Below are 16187 nucleotides of genomic sequence, written 5' to 3' on the forward strand. Positions count from 1 at the left end.
CTGGTCTGCAGGGGCTCCCTGTGTCCTTCTTGGCTCTGGTTTCACTCGCCCCTGCCCGTCTGTTACCTACTTCCTGTTTCTCCTGGCCACTTCCTGTCCTGGCCACCTCCTGTCCCCTTGCTGCTGCTCTGGCTCCCCCAGGCGTCCGCATCCCTGCTGTCTTAGCACCTTCGGAGGCCAATTCCAAAGTCCAGAGTGGGGGTCAATGGAGGGGAATAGAGGGGATAGAGACCGGGCCAGGATAGCCTTTGATCTTCGGTCCAGCCCATGATGGTGACCATGGCCCATCCCCGGCCATTCTGCAGCCCTGCTGAGTGTCAGGGGCACCCCTGAGGCAAGACGGAAGCTTGATGTGGTGTCAAACAGATCTCGGCAGCCACTTCAGCCTGGCTTGGGTGTGGTGCTGGGGGGGGTGCTGCACGATCAGCATTTGAAGTTATTAATTTATGGGGTGAGAGGGTTGAGCTATTCCCGTGGTGCTCAGGGCTTTCTCCTGGCTCTGTGCTCAGGGCTCCTGCCTGGCGGGGCTGGGAGGGGAGAGGACGTGGTGCCGGGGGGAGTGAACCAGGGTCGGCCACGTGCAAGGAGAGCACCTGATTCCTGGCACTATTTTTCTGATCCTAGAGCCAGTATTTTACAAACAGTATTTTAATCATTTTAGTCTTTCTCCAGAAAATGGCTTCTGTGGACCACACGAACTATAAGCAATAGGGGTGAGGGAGGTCTGGGAGAAAGTTTTCAAGTAGACAAATCTGTAGATTTGTACAAGTACGTGTCTGTCTGCACTGCCCTGTCTCGCTGGCCTGAGACTCGCATAGCTAGGAGCCCGCTGCTAGTCACTGAAAACTGGAACTTCAGATTATCAGTTAATTCATCGTGTTGGTTTCCTAATGCTCTTGGAAACACACAACATGGGTTAGTGAAAATCAAGTGAAATTCAAGTGAATTCAAGTGAAAATCAAGTGAAAGTTAGTGAAATTCTGGGGGATTCTTTTTTGATGGAATCACTGTGAGATAGGCCCTTACAAAGATGTTCATGATTATATTTCAATCATACAGTGTCCCAACACCCACCCCTCCACCAGTGCACATTTCCCAGCACCAGTGTCCCCAGGTTCCCTCCCATCACCCTAAACCTCCCCCACCCCTGCCTGCTTCTATGGCAGGCACTTCCTTCCTTCCTTCCTTCCTTCCTTCCTTCCTTCCTTCCTTCCTTCCTTCCTTCCTTCCTTCCTTCCTTCCTTCCTTCCTTCCTTTCCCTCCCTCCCTCCCTCCCTCCCTCCCTCCCTCCCTCCCTCCCTCCCTCCCTCCCTCCCTCCCTCCCTTCCTTCCTTCCTTCCTTCCTTCCTTCTTTCTTTCTTTCTTTCTTTCTTTCTTTCTTTCTTTCTTTCTTTCTTTCTTTCTTTCTTTCTTTCTTTCTTTCTTTCTTTCTTTCTTTCTTTCTTTCTTCCTTCCTGTCTTCCTTTTATTCCTTCCTCCCTCCCTCCCTTCCTTCCTTCCTTCCTTCCTTCCTTCCTTCCTTCCTTCCTTCCTTCCTTCCTTCCTTCCTTCCTTTCTTCTCTTCCTTCCTGTCTTCCTTCCTTCCTTCCTTTCTGTCTTCCTTCCTTCCTTCCTTCCTTCCTTCCTTCCTTCCTTCCTTCCTCCTTCCTTCCTTCCTTCCTTCCTTCCTTCCTTCCTTTTTTTCTCTCTCTCTTTCTCCTTCTCTCCTTTTTGGCATTGTGGTTTGCAATATTGATACTGAAAGGTTATCAAGAATATCCCTTTACCTCTTTTTAACACTCAAGTCTTGTCCAGTGTGATCATTCCCAGCTGTGATTGTCATACTGATCTCTTCTCTGTCTTACCTACCCTCAGCCCCCACACACACACTTGTGGTTAGTTCTGGCCATTGACCACTCCTCCCAGTCCTTGTTTTCCCTCTGACCATGGATATTAGTCTTCTACTATATATTTTTATATACCACAAATGAATGCAGTCATTCTATACCTGTCCCTCTCTTTCTGACTCACTCAGCATGATACTCTCCATGTCTATCTATTTATAGGCCAATTTCATGGCTTACTTTTTCCTAACAGCTGCATAGTATTCCATTGTGTAGATGTGCCCGTGGTTTCTTTTTCCACTCACCTGTTTCTCAGGCACTTGGATCCCGGCTATGGTGAACAGTGCTGCAGTGGACATAGGAGTGCAAGCTGCTGTTTCTGCCGTGTGGTTTTTGGCCCCCCCAGGTATTATTCTTCTGGGGGATTTTCCACAAACACACCGAGTGTTGTACTCTCTATCTCTCACTGTGGGGACAGCTGCACTTTGAGCTCTCTGCTGCAGGTCATTCTCCTCCCTAACCTTAGTAGCCCCCACAGCAGGTATCTTTAGAAAGAACCACAAGCCCAGTTTGTCTTGTTTGCATCTGGGGTCCCCAAAACGACAGCTAGTTGTTTTGTTTTGATCCCCCAGAAGCCTTGTAGCACCTCTTCTTTACTTGTATACACTTCTTCTGTCTTCTGTTCTCTTTTGACGAAGCCTTCCCAAATCCTTTGGGAGAGTATGATACAAGGAAATTATAGGGTCATTCCTACATCTGGTCATTTTATTTCGCACGAGTAGGACCATGTGGGGCTGGACAGATAGTACAGGGGTAAGCACTTGCCTTGCACGTGCCCGACCTGGTCTGGTCCCCAGCATTGCATATGTCCCCTGATCCCGATATATTTCCTGAGCATAGAGCCAAGAGTAACCTCTGAGCATCACTTGGTGTGACCCCCACAAAAAAAAAAAAAAAAGAAAAAGGAGAAAGACCAGGAAGCTAATCAGTTCAGTTCATTGGCTAGCCAGGCACGCAGTGTGCCGTGTGGGTGTATGGTAGTGACTGGCATCATGTCATTCTGGGGCGAGTAACCTGTTGGAATTTTACCCCTCCTGAAACCAGTGGGGGAACATTTCATTACAGGTCCATTTACAAAGGGGCCGCAAGCGTTTATTGTCAGTGAAAATTGTTTTGGAAATAAACTGGAGAAATCTATAAACAAATTAAGGAAACTTTTGAGGAGGATGAAAATTCCAGACATTTCATGCTTCTGAGTAGGCGGTGCTTTTGATGGGGTTATTTTTATTCACAGACACGGCCGGGCAGGGCGTGGCAGGGGCTGAGCGTGTCTGCCCTGGTGAGAGGCTTCAGACGGTTTCATTCCCTTTGAGACTGTCTCAGCAGCCAGTCAGCACTTATTACTGAATGTTCCTTCACCGTACCTCCAGCGATGGATGATTGAGTTTTGAATCAGAATGCGACTATGTTAATTCTACTACTGATGTTAGGATTTTGTGGCTTCCTGAAAACGAAGTTTAAAACTTAAATAAATTTATTCAGATGGGTTTTGAAAAATAAACACAATCTATAGAATCTCTCTATGAAAATATAGCATTACCTTTTAAAATAGCATATTATTATTGTTGTGATTTTTGATTTGGGCCACATGTTGTGGTGCTCAGGGATTACTCCTGGCTCCATGCTTAGGAATCATTCCTCACAGTGCTCAGAGGACCAGATAGGATCTTGGGACTCATACTAGGGTCAACTGCATGCAAGGCGAATAAATGACTAAAGTCGCTGTGGCAATCTCTCTGACCCCATGACCTTGCATTTTGGTTGTTATTATAAGATAATGCAACGGAAAATAAAGTACCTTAGGTAACAACATTCGTAATACATTTTCTATCGCTGTTGAAAAGAACATTTGTATTTAAGACCAACTAAAACCAATAATATCACTTTCTAAATGGTTTGTCTCTCAGTAAGAACTGTAATGTAGAAATAATCTAGTCCTTATCCAATTACCAGATAATAATAAAAATGAAATCAGTGGTCTTTTTATTTTAGGACATTACTTTTTAAAACAAAGAACTTGAACATCTTCTATTTTCTTGGTTTGCTAGAAAGGTTTGCATAATTTGATGTAGACATGAAAATTGACTGCAATAAAATGCCGATTTTCCTTGTGGTTGTTAGTTGACATATTGTAGAAAATCCATTCCGAAAACAGCATAGAAAATTGCACCACAATTTGAAATGCCATTAACAATAAGTGCTTCAATAACACTTTTAAAAGACTGATCCAAAGATAAATGATTTTTTTTTTTAAATTAAAAGACTGATCATCTCTGTTAAGCGGAATTCTCTCTGAAAATGGCCCCTATTTAAAAGAAAGAGAGAAATATTTTTGTTGGCTATTCTCGTATGAAGAAAATCAAATTGTGGAAAAATCTTTGGCCTGAATGTTCACCCCATTTATACTTTAACTGATACTAATGATGATTTTATTTAGATGCGGGATGGAATTTTTCATATGGAAGTTATCTCTCTTGCACAGGGGGTTCATGGAACTCCGAGAAGAGTTCTGTAGGAACGGAAGCATGTACCCTTGGAGAAGCTTTCTAGAAGTCACTGGAAATCACGGACTTGAAGGGCAGTGGCTCAATTGCCGAATGATGTAACCAGAGCCCAGGCATGGCTCGGTGGTAGAAGCTTCTGCCTTCCCTGAGTGAGGTCCCAAGTTCCTGGCACAGCCTCTTACCCCATCCCCCAAAAAATGTCAATAGGGCAATAGGGGCACTGTAGCACACCCTGTCATTCCATTGTTCATCGATTTTGCTCGAGAGGGCACAAGTCTCCATTGAGAGACTTGTTGTTACTGTTTTTTGGCATATAGAATACACCACGGGTAGCTTGCCAGGCTCTGCCTTGCGGGCGGGATACTCTCAGTAGTTTGACAGCCTCTCCAAGAGGGGTGGAGGGATCAAACCCGGGTTGGCCACATGCAGGGGAAATGCCCTACCGGCTGTGCTATCACTCCAGTCCAGGGCAATAGGGCAGGTCCTAATTTTTCTTTTTTTTAATTTGAGTCACCGTGAGATACAGAGTTATGAAGCTGATGGTAGGTTTCAGTCATACAGTATCCCACCATCCATCCCTCCACCAGTGGACATTTCCCACCATCAGTGTCCCCTAAGTTTCCCTCCCTCTACCTTCCCCAACCTGTCTCTATGGCAGGCTCTCTCTCTCTCTTTCTCTCTTTCTCTCACTCGCTCTCTCTGGTTTGGAGTACAGGCACTGAGAGAGGTTATCATGCTTGTTCCTTTACCTGTTTTCAGCACAGCAGTTCTTATCCAGAGTGATCATTTCCATCTATCTTTGTCACGGTGGTCCCTTCTCTATCCCAACTGCCTTGTCCCCCAGCACTTCAGGCAGGCTTCCAACTGTGGACCAATCCTCCTGGACCTTGTTTCTACTGTCCTTGGGTATTGGTTTCATATTATGGTTTTTTTTTTTTTAATATCCCACAAATTAGTCCAGTCACTCGCTGTCTGTGCCTCTCGTTCTGACTCATTTCAGGCCCTACAGTTTAATGGGAGGTGAACTGGGGACGAAGTGGGGGCCCTGGCTCAAAGCACACATGAGCTGCTCTGCTTTACAGCTGCAGAATGAATGCTCAGAAGGAGGGGGAACGTATGATTATTTGAGTGACAGTATGGGCCAGGGCCTCCATGGCATGGATAGACTGTTTACTAGAATATTAGGGAGGAGGCTTTTGATATAGAAAGGTTCTCAAAAAAAAAAAACCAAAAGAAGTCTGTTTTCACTGTATCACTGTATCACTCTCATTCCATTGTTCATTGATTTGCTCCAGCGGGCACCAGTAATGTTTCCATTCGTCCCAGCCCTGAGATTTTAGCAGCCTCTCCTTACTCATCTTTCCCAACTATTGGAGGCTCTCTCAGGGTCAGGGGAATGAGCCCTGTTATAGTTACTGTATTTGGCATATGGAATATGCCATGGGTTGCTTGCCAGGCTCTTCTGTGTGGGCGGGATACTCTCGGTAGCTTGCCGGGCTCTCCAAGAGGGACGGAGAATGTCTATCAGAGAATACGAGCAAGTATGTTAAAACCAAACACATGCGTGCTGCTTTAGGCACACCAGTGGGCTAGACTAGAAGAGGTCGCTATAGGTCACTTCCGGGAGCTTTGTTTTACATAGTTTCTGGATCTTGGCCGTTGCTGGGATTACATGGCGCCGCCGGGGGCAGTTTGTGGGTGTGTTAAAAAAAAAAAGTCCATTAAATATATAAATGCTAGAAGTTCTAAAGAGACTATCCAAGTTTCCATTAAGCTCTTTGCCCTAGAAGCAAGACTGCCGGGTACTGAGTGAGGAGACGCCCTCCCAGCCACCCTCCTCGTACCCGTCACGTCTCTGTTCTCCTATATTTGCATCTGCACTTGTGTTCCACACAGTGAGGACTTGGGGCCTGGCCGCCCTGCATCCTCCCTCCAATTCAGGGGGCTGCAGAAAGGACGCAGCTGCTGCCGATCTAGATTTTAGAGCAGGGTCTCCCCTGGTCGAGGGTACCACCCGCTCCGCTGGGGCCAGGGGCCTGCAGACCATCCAGGGGGTGTCGTGGCCTGTGGAAAAGTGCTGGGACACTTTCTGTTTGTTCACTAAAAAGGTCTCCAAAGAGCTGAGAGTTTGTTGGGGAAAAGGAAGTCAGAGGAATCTGGGGAAAAGGAAGACCTGGGAATTATAGTCATTGGGACTCTGGTGAGAGAAAACTCCCCCCTAGTAGTAGGCTTTTTTTAAATGCCGGAGAAAATGATTCTGACCTCAGTTCCTGCAAACCTGCACTTTTTTTTTTTTTTACAGCGGTGTGATATTTTATTGATGAAACTCTAGATGACTTCTCCCATGGTTCTAAAGTAGAAGACGGAGTTGGTGGTAGATTAATTATTTAAGTGGCTAAAAAGATTTCGCAGGAGTCCAGATGGGTTGGAAACGCGTGTTGCGGCAAAGTTTATTAGCTGGGTTATTTTAGAGTCCCGTCATCATATAAAGACCCAACATAGAAACTGGGATTTGCCCAACGTGTTGATGAACTTAGAGGGGATATTTTGGATGGCAGAGTGCTGCGGGCTCCGGGGGAGAGCACTGCGCGTGCCCGCGGGATCTTCCCAGGATGCCGAGTGCGATGCCAGAGGCCGTGTGGCATTTCCCTCTTCCAATGTCCCTCCGTGTCCCTTCCCTTCGCAGAGTGGCCTCACCCCGCTCCACCTTGCAGCCCAGGAAGACAAAGTGAACGTCGCCGACATCCTCACCAAGCACGGGGCCGACCAGGACGCACACACGAAGGTAATCATTGGCGGTCCCGGGACAGACTCTGTTTTGGATGGTTCTCCTCATTCAGGCCACAGCAAGATCCATCCCTCCTCCTGGGGGCCCCCTGGGTGTTGACCTGCTACTGGTCACAAATCCATCACGATGCAGTGACACCATTTGTGCTGGAACTGCGTCCATGTGAATAGTGGGTTATCAACCCCCTTTACACAAAGATCCCAATTTTACAGATTTCCTTCCCTGTCACTTCAGTAAGTTAAAGGAACTTTATTTTCTAGTACTAATTTACTGCCATGGCAAAGCCTGGCACGCTACCCGTGGCGTATTCGATAATGCCAAAAACAGTAACAATTCTCACAATGGAAACCTTACTGGTGCCCGCTCGAGCAAATCGATGAACAGTGACAGACAGACAGTGCCCTTGGTCTGGAAATGGATTTCTCCACCCCAGGCCATTCAGAGCTTCAAGTCCAACTACAAGTCCAGTTTCTGTCATGCATCGATGATCAGAGCTTTACCTGTATCCTCATTTGTAGCCACGTGATGCTTGTATACTCTGCGAGGTCATGTGTGTACCATGACATAGAACTTCAGTCATCCTCCCCACATCCTTCCTTACTCCGCTCCTCTTTAGTAGAAATTTATTTGAGTAGTGACCTATTTGTTTGTTTTTCCTATTTCTAGCTTGGTTACACTCCTTTAATCGTGGCCTGTCACTATGGAAATGTGAAAATGGTCAACTTTCTTCTGAAGCAGGGCGCAAATGTGAATGCGAAAACCAAGGTAAGAAGTTTTCGAAGTCATCTTTTTATTTTTTCAGAAGCAGAAACAAAACTCCTGTCACTCCATGAGCCTATTTATAACAACTCAAGATAAAGTTATCGTTAAGTTGAAAATAATACTGTTAGCATTTAGAGACTCTAACTTCTAATTGTAGCAAGAATCGCAGTGAGTTTCTAGTCCAATCTTGAATTCTCTTGCCGTTGTGTTTTCAGGCTTATTGAGAAGCTCTAATGTGAATTTTTAGGCATTAGCTCCAAATACTTTTTTTGCCGAGTCAACTCATAAAGGAGCGCTATGGGGAACTGTTCTTATAGGAATACGAGTATCCTGAAAGGCATAAATGCAAGATTGCATTTGGCAGAACTGAAAGATGTCTACCATCTATTTTTTATTAAAGGATTATTGAAATGCCCATACTACTTAAAAGCCAGACATTGTGTTGGTAACTTGAGCAACCTCTTCCGAGTTTTCATCCGTATTCAAATAGATATTTGGTTGAGAGAACAATCTCATTTTAACTTTGCAGGTTTTTAGACAGTGAACAGCTTTGGGCGCTGTACTTCTTCAGGAAAATTGTGGATAGACACATACTTGAAAGTCTGTTCCTTTAATAAACACTCCCCCCCCCCCCCATAAACTGGCTCTTGGGGAGAAGGAATTGTGTTTTCTTTCTCACATGTCAGTGTAACCATAGTTACCAAAATTTTATTTTGTTGCTATGAAAATGTATTGCTCTTATTCCTCAAACATGCATGACTTTCTGTTAAAAAAAAAATAACCTGGAAAAGCAAATTAGTTTTATGGGACTATTGGTTGCTTCAAATTAGAATGTGATTCTGTGACATCAATTTGAGGTAAACCAGATTTGGTTAGTTGTATGTTTCATTTGCAAAGACGGATTAGCACTTCAACATGCAAAAGGAAAATTTCTTTTTCTTCCCTTTTACTTTTTTCAAGGGGTGTGGCCACATCTGGAAGTGTTTAGGGGCTATTCCCGGCTCTGTGCTCAGGGGTCACTCTTGGTGGTGCTCAAGGGACCATATGAGGTGCCAGGGATTGAATCGGGCCATCAATGTACAAGATAAGTGCTTTAACTCCTAGGTTATATCTGTGGCCCCCAAAGAAAATTTTTTTACAAGATATATTATAAAATCAAGGAGATCTTCTACGAGATTGAAGAAGTTTACTAGCGTTTTCATATAACTTTGATACGCTTTAAAAAAAAACTTGTCAACAGTGTGTTTCCTCCTTCACCAAACGTGGACTCGGGTCATTTTCCATTTTATCCCTGAGAAGTTGTGTAATAGAGGGATATGGGAAATGCTAATAGTTAAGTCTAGAACTCTGAGCCAAAGAGGCCAAAGATTCAACTTCCACTGAAGAGTCTTGTAAAAGAGTTGTTGGGTTTCTCTAGAATTGCCTGAGTAATATCCTTAGGACCCCAGGAGTTCAGGAAAGGGTCAGATTAAGCAGGGGGGGGCGGGGGCCGAGGAGGACATTTCCAGAGTCAATCTGATGACTCAGGATACTGTGTAATTAAGGGCAGTCATATTACTTTGGCTTTGGTAATGTATGTAAGAACAGTGCCTCCAATTTAGCTCCTAGCATGCGGCTGGTAAATGCATGCTGAGCGTATCGACTTTAGCTGGTTCTGAAAGGCTGAATCAACTGGATTCTGTTGGGAGAATATTGGCAGCAAAATGGAAAGGAAGATTTTTTTTTTTTTTTGCCTATGAAAAACATGACTTCCCAGGGCCTGGGGCAGACAGTCTGTGGGCAGCGCGCCTTGCCCGGGGCCGCCCCAGCCTCATCACCACCAGCCATGATCACCAAGTACAGACCCAGGAGTAAGCCCAGAGCACCCCGGCAAGACACAACAAAATTACCACTAGCGAATCGTCCCTCAGAACTTCAGGGGTGCTGAGCACAGAGCCAGGGGGAGCCCCAGAGCACCCAGGGTGTGGCCCAGTAACCCTCCTCCCATCAGAAAAGAACTATTCCACCCACCGAGGACCGTCTAAGAAATGAGTGTCATTGATTTGATGCTTCCCCTAAGCCCGTGGACTACCTGATTTGAGGCCAGGGTCCCCCCTCTAGGTTTCTGGAGCCCCTGAAACGGACTCTACATGACCCAGGTTCCTGGGCTCCTTCCCCAGCAGGGGTGCTGGACAACCACGGTCACGTGGGGGCGCTCTGATAGGCTGTCACGGGCAGGGGGCACTCTCACCCCCGCCTGCCCCCATGGGTGAAAATGCCACTGGCAGTCATAGAGGGGCTCTGGGAGTCCCTCGTGGAGGCAGAGGGAGCAGACAGTGGCGGCCAGAGTGACAGTAACACTTGGCGAAGGTCCCTTTAAGCCAAGGGCCGTTTCGAAGGTAGCACCCAGGATAACCGGGTTGAAAGACAGACAGCGGGAGGCGGAGAGGGGACAGACACGACTGTCTGTCTGTCCTTGGCTCTGTGTTCCTGACAGAGGCTGGGACCTGGAAGGGCGGGGGAAAGAAACTTCTTATCTTCAATGGCATCATTCGTTCATTCATTCCTTCACTCACTGGCTCCCTCGTCCATTCAGACACCCGTTCTTATTCTGGCCCGCCTTGGCCTTCACGCGGATAGTAAATAAAGATCCCGGAGACACTAGATAAAGCTCCTGGTGCTGGTGCCAGATGGGGGCGCAGTCTGGAAGCTTCCCCGGCATCGATGACTCAAGAGGCAGCCCGGGCTGGAGTTCGGAGCCAGAGTGGGGTCTCCCTGCCCCGGACTCTTCCTGCCTCTGAGCCATCCGGGAAGGCGGCTCCTTCCCAGGAGGGCCAGTTGGGGCCAGAAGGTGGCACATGCCCTATTTTTGCTAGTTGGTTCGGCTGCCTGCTGCCTTGTCGCTCATTCAGTTAGGGGACCAAGGAAGGCAGTTCTCCGGGAATTCAAGTGTTAGATTCCCTCTGGTTGGCCCGGGACCCCTCAAGCCACGGCGCAAAGCTTGCAGGCAGGGTGAGTGGGGAGCCACCGAAGAGCTTCGTAGGGTCCCCGCAGCCTCCAGACCCTCCCTCCCCCCCAAGAGCTGGGGTCCAAACTCTCCTCCCCATCCTCACCCCTGCAGCCCGCTGTTATTATTGCCCATTGCCCGGTGAAGCTCATCTCTCCTCGCCGGGCTCCGCAGGCCAGACGGTGTGAGGGAGGGTTTGCCGCCTAGACCAGGAGCCCTCGACGCCCCCAAAATAAAACAAGGTGGGCGCGCCGGGTTGTGCTGTCAGGAGCGCCCCGGCGGCTCGACACGAAGCCTAACCTAGTTTTCCCGGCTCTTCCTCCTCCTCCTCCGCCTCCCCTGCGCGGCGTGGCCGGGCGCCCCCCTACTCCAGAACGGCTACACCCCTCTGCACCAGGCGGCCCAGCAGGGACACACGCACATCATCAACGTCCTGCTGCAGCACGGCGCCAAGCCCAACGCCACCACCGCGGTAAGCCCCGGGGACGGCCGGGAGGGGCCCCCCGCCGTCGCCCCCCGCCCCCCAGCTCCCGGGGTTGGAAAGCCCGGATTGGTTTTTTTTAAAAAAAAAAAAAAATTGCAAAGCTTTGCCTCCAGGCGGGTGGGGGTGGGGGCATGACTCAGCTCTCTCCGGGGAGCGAGGGGCCCTGCACCCCGGCTGCTGGAACATTCGCTCTGCGCACAGCTGGAGCTCAGATGCGCGCGCCAGGCCCTCCCCGCCGCGCCCCCGCTTCCTCCCGGCCGTTCCGCGGGGAGCCCCGTTTCCCAGGCTGCCGGCTTCCCCGGCGGGGGCGCTGCAGGGGCCAGGCCGGGCCATTGACATGCAAACGACCACGAGGGCCGCCGGGAGCTCCCACGGCCCCCGAGGCTGCACCGCGGCTGCACCGCAGCTGCAAACTGCGCCCTGGTGCAAACTCCAGGCTCCGTGCGCGCCCCGCTAAAGGCGCACGGGGCACCCGTGTCCCCCACGGCCCCCTGGCCTCGTCCCCCGAGGTGGGCAGGGGGACTTGGCATTGGCTAGTGGGTTATTTTTCCCCTGGAGGTCACCCTCCCCCCCCCCAGGGCCTCCCCTCCGGCAGTGCCCGGGGCTCGGGCCAACCTGCGGAGGGTTAAAGCGCCGACGGCTGCTCTGAGCTCGCGCCGGCAGCTGCACGCTTGTTGTGTTGCCATGGGGACCGGGCTGGGCGCGAGCGAAGTTACAAAGACAGACTCCCGGGCGAGGTGCAGAGGCGCGCGGCTCCCCCCGCTCCCCGCCTCAGCCGCGGCCTCTCCTCCCCCGCTGCAGAATGGGAACACGGCCCTGGCCATCGCCAAGCGCCTGGGCTACATCTCCGTGGTGGACACGCTGAAGGTGGTGACGGAGGAGGTGACCACGACCACCACGGTGAGTCCTCCCCACACCCCCCCGCCCCCCGCGCGCCCCCGGACCGAGGTTTGCAAAGCCCAACTTTGGTTTTAGGGCCCGGGAGTGAGTCTCTCTGCCCGGGGCCCCAGGATGGCCAGGAAAGAGGGAGCGACCCCCACCCCCTCTACCCACCCTCCACCCCGTTAGCCCACCCGCAGCCGGAGGAAAACCAGCCGGTGGAATAGTCGAGCGTTTTCGAACCCCCTTCCTGTTTCTTTCTTCTTCTTTTTTTTTTTTGCTTTCGTCCTCTTCAGTTTTTTTTTTGGGGGGGGGGTGGTGATACCCGCTTGGCCGACTTCGCACATACCGGAAGATGCTGACCTCTGGGGGGACCCCCTTCCTACCCCAAACCCCCGCGTCCAGAGCAGATGATGGAGACAGAAAACTTAGTCTTCAGGAAGAAATCAGATTCGCACATCCTTTTTTTTGGGGGGGGAAAACCCTCCCCCCCTTTTTTTGGTTGTTTTTTGTTTCTGAGTTGTCACGTTCTGGAGAAGCTGCTGAGTCTTTCAGGCCAGAGTAGGGTCGTCATGATGTGTCTCCTGCACACGGAGGCTGGAATGAGTCGCCCTGGGCTGCCTCCATTGGAACCAAGTTTATAAGAGGCCCCGGATGGGGGAGGGGGAGGGGGGAGCCTGTGTGCTGGGCATTTAGTTATTAGTATCATCATTTTCCTGCCGGAAGCAGGAAGATAGTGTTTGCTTCCTCTTTGTAAAGGTAGGAAAGTAGCGGTGCCTTGGAACGGGGCAGCCGTTGGGTGACAGTGCAGCCGCGAATCTGGAAAACTGTCCAAGGGGACACGAGTCCATGGCCCCCACAGAAAAGAGGTTTATGGTGTTTTACAGTATTGGGTTCCTTTGATATGGGTGTGTGTGTGTGTGTGTGTGTGTGTGTGTGTGTGTGTAAGGGTGTGGAGAGCTGGATTTGGGTTCCTTTGATAGGTGTGTGTGTGTGTGTGTGTGTGTGTGTGTGTGTGTGTGTGTGTGTGTGTGTAAGGGTGTGGAGAGCTGGATTTGGTCCTTGCAGCTGATAGCAAGTTCCCGCAGTGAGGCAAACGGAATATTCAGCGGGATGGGAAGTCTGACATCGAAAAGAGTGTGTGGATGATTTATTAATGAACGGTGAGGGCCGGGCTTAAGTGCAGAAAAGGACACCATTTGTCTTCTTAGGCAGAAGCGGGGAAATGCTGGGAGTCAGCACGCCCCATTTTTTTTTTTTTTTAAGATGTAAAGTAAAGCTCTCCTGTGTCACAAGGGAGACAGACGGGGATGTGGAGCGCCACGCTGGCCCTCGGGGTCACTCCCTCACGTGGCTAGTCTTCGGGGAGTTTTCTTGTTCTGTGATTTCAGGAAACTCCTCTCACTGGGGGCTGGGACACATGGGGGCTTCCTTGGCGACTCTGAAACCACGCGTCCAGGCTGTCCAAGGGAAGCATCCGTGGTGAGCGTAACCAACGTGATCCTGGGAGTTGTGGGAAGTCTGAGCCTGGTCCAGCTCTGGTCCTCAACGGGCGCGTTTTATCGAAGTGACCACTAGGTGGCGAGCGCGCCCTCCCCCCCCTCCCACGTCGCCGTTTCCTACCTTCATCTTGGGAATTCATCCCCTCACTCTGTAGCCGGTTAAATTCTGTGCGGGATTCAGTGCTTGGGGGGTCTTAGTCTTAAAGCATCACTCCTCCTCACCAGGTAGGGGGGATGGAGAAGGAAATGTAGGTTTTTGTAAGTGAGTTGGATCTCCTATGGCACTGTAGCACTGTCATCCCGTTGCTCATCGATTTGCTCGAGCGGGCACTAGTAACGTCTCCAGTGTGAGACTTGTTGTTACTGTTTTTGGCATATCCAATACGCCACGGATAGCTTGCCAGGCTCTGCCGTGCAGGTGGGATAGTCTCGGTAGCTTGCCGGGCTCTCCAAGAAGGACGGAGGAATCCAACCTGGGTTGGCCGCGTGCAAGGCAGATGCCCTACCCGCTGTGCTCTCGCTCCAGTCCAGGTTCTTCTATAACATCAGCAAAATAAGAACTTGTGAGTTCAGATTCAAAGCCACATCAGGCTCATAAATGGTGTTCCAAGTACCTAGCTGCACCGACCTCTGTTTAAAAGCAGGAAGCTGTAGTTTTTAAAACAAACGGTCTAAACAAGTTCTCAGATCCTTGAGAACCACGCCAAAACCAAGCCTTCTGTTTGATATCACCTTATTACTAGTTCTACAAGTTGATACAAAGAGTTTTCAGACACTCTGAGATGTTATTTCCTGCTGTCTGGTCTCCCGGCTAAAAGGGCTCCGCGGGACTTAGAAATCAAGCTTTTAGGTGAAAAGCCAGACACGTATCAAGGCTTCTACTAGTGTTTTGGCCTTCAGTTGGGGTACGACATAACCGTCACCTCCATTAACTAAGCAAGCCCCCCCCCTTTATCCAGCTGGGGTAGTTTGAGTGGTTCTAGACTTGGATGATACTCTGTCTTTTGAGGGTTCTTTTAGAATTGGATTTTTCTCCCATAATTGTGACTTGGAGTGAAGGCACAACAGGTAGGGCATTTGCCTTGCACGAGGCCGACCCGGGTTCGATTCCTCCGTCCCTCTCGGAGAGCCCGGCAAGCTACCGAGAGTATCCCGCATGCATGGCAGAGCCTGGCAAACTACCCGTGGAGTATTCAGTATGCCAGAAACAGTAACAACAAGTCTCACAATGGAGACATTACTGGTGCCCGCTTTAGCAAATCGATGAACAATGGGATGAAAGTGACAGTGACAATTGTGACTTTTATTGCTTTGTGGAATGGAATTTTGTCTTTATACTTTCTCCTTTGACATTTTTGTCGTTCTCCACCTAAGGGTGCTATTATATTAAAATGAATTAATCCTAATAACAACACATCTGCCAAGCATGGCGAGCATATTCATATTTAGGTTTCCAGATTCCAACATCCATATTTTTATGCCCTCTGGCATCACTACTTTGCTGAAAATTCTTTTACCAAAGGTACTTTGCTAAAAGTAGCCTAACAGGAATTTTGCTAAAGCAATGCTGTCATCCAGTTTTCTATTAAAACCTCACTTCTTGGCGAGTGTCTACAAAAATCCACCAAAACACTGATCAGACAAAATATGTGCAACCCTACACCCATTGCAGCTCTTAGGGCTATAGCCAGGATGCAGAAAACCCCAAATGCCCGAGGGTGGATGGATGGGTGAAAAAACTTTGGCATATCCACATGATGGAATATTATGCAGCTATAAGAAAGGATGAAATCCTGCAGTTGTGTGCAGCTATGTGGAACTCGAGGTCATCATTGTTGAGCAGAAGAAGCCCGAGAGAGAGCAGTAACCCCTGTGCATCGCCGGGTGTGACACCCCCCCTGTTTCCCCCCTCAAAAAAAAAAAAAAAGAAAGAAAATGCACATGCGCAGAAGTCTAAGACCCAGCCAAGGACTGGAGAGAGTGCAGGGGTCAAGGTACGTGCCTGGCTGGTGGCCAGCCGCGGTTCTCATCCCAGCACCACAGACGGTCCCGCCCCCACCCCAGAACCTGCTCTCCCAGGAGTCCCCCGGAGCATGGAGCCAGGAGTAGGTCCTGAGCACTGCCGCGTGCGCCCCCAGGCCAGGGAACCCAAACAGCAAACAGACCCGCCCAAATCACACGGAGAAAATCAGTGTCCGGATGAACTGCAGGCTGACTGACGGACTCCGTCTCCTGGGGCCCGTGTGAGCAGGGCTGTGCTCAGCCCCTCTGCGCGGCCTTGACCCGGGATGAATCGGCTCTTTGTGTAGCGGGAATGGGACACCGCAGTGAGTGAGGAAGCTTCTGGCACTCCGTGGAGTCGTGGTTTGTTTCGGGAACCTTCACTGCTGGAGCTTGGC

At 49.8% G+C, this 16187-nt stretch overlaps 1 protein-coding gene across 47 annotated transcripts in view; it reads left to right on the forward strand.

Annotated features, from left to right (window-relative positions):
- Positions 1-16187, forward strand: part of ANK2 (ankyrin 2) — a 580173-nt gene that overhangs the window by 475912 nt on the left and 88074 nt on the right. For all 47 annotated transcript variants that reach the window (XM_055143281.1, XM_055143285.1, XM_055143280.1 and 44 more), the window contains 4 exons: positions 7074-7172; positions 7842-7940; positions 11297-11395; positions 12209-12307. In XM_055143281.1, the coding sequence (XP_054999256.1) occupies positions 7074-7172; positions 7842-7940; positions 11297-11395; positions 12209-12307 (396 nt within the window). The remainder of the gene's footprint in view (positions 1-7073; positions 7173-7841; positions 7941-11296; positions 11396-12208; positions 12308-16187) is intronic.

This window comes from Sorex araneus, chromosome 6, assembly GCF_027595985.1.
Source record: "Sorex araneus isolate mSorAra2 chromosome 6, mSorAra2.pri, whole genome shotgun sequence".
Taxonomy (NCBI): Eukaryota; Metazoa; Chordata; class Mammalia; order Eulipotyphla; family Soricidae; genus Sorex; species Sorex araneus.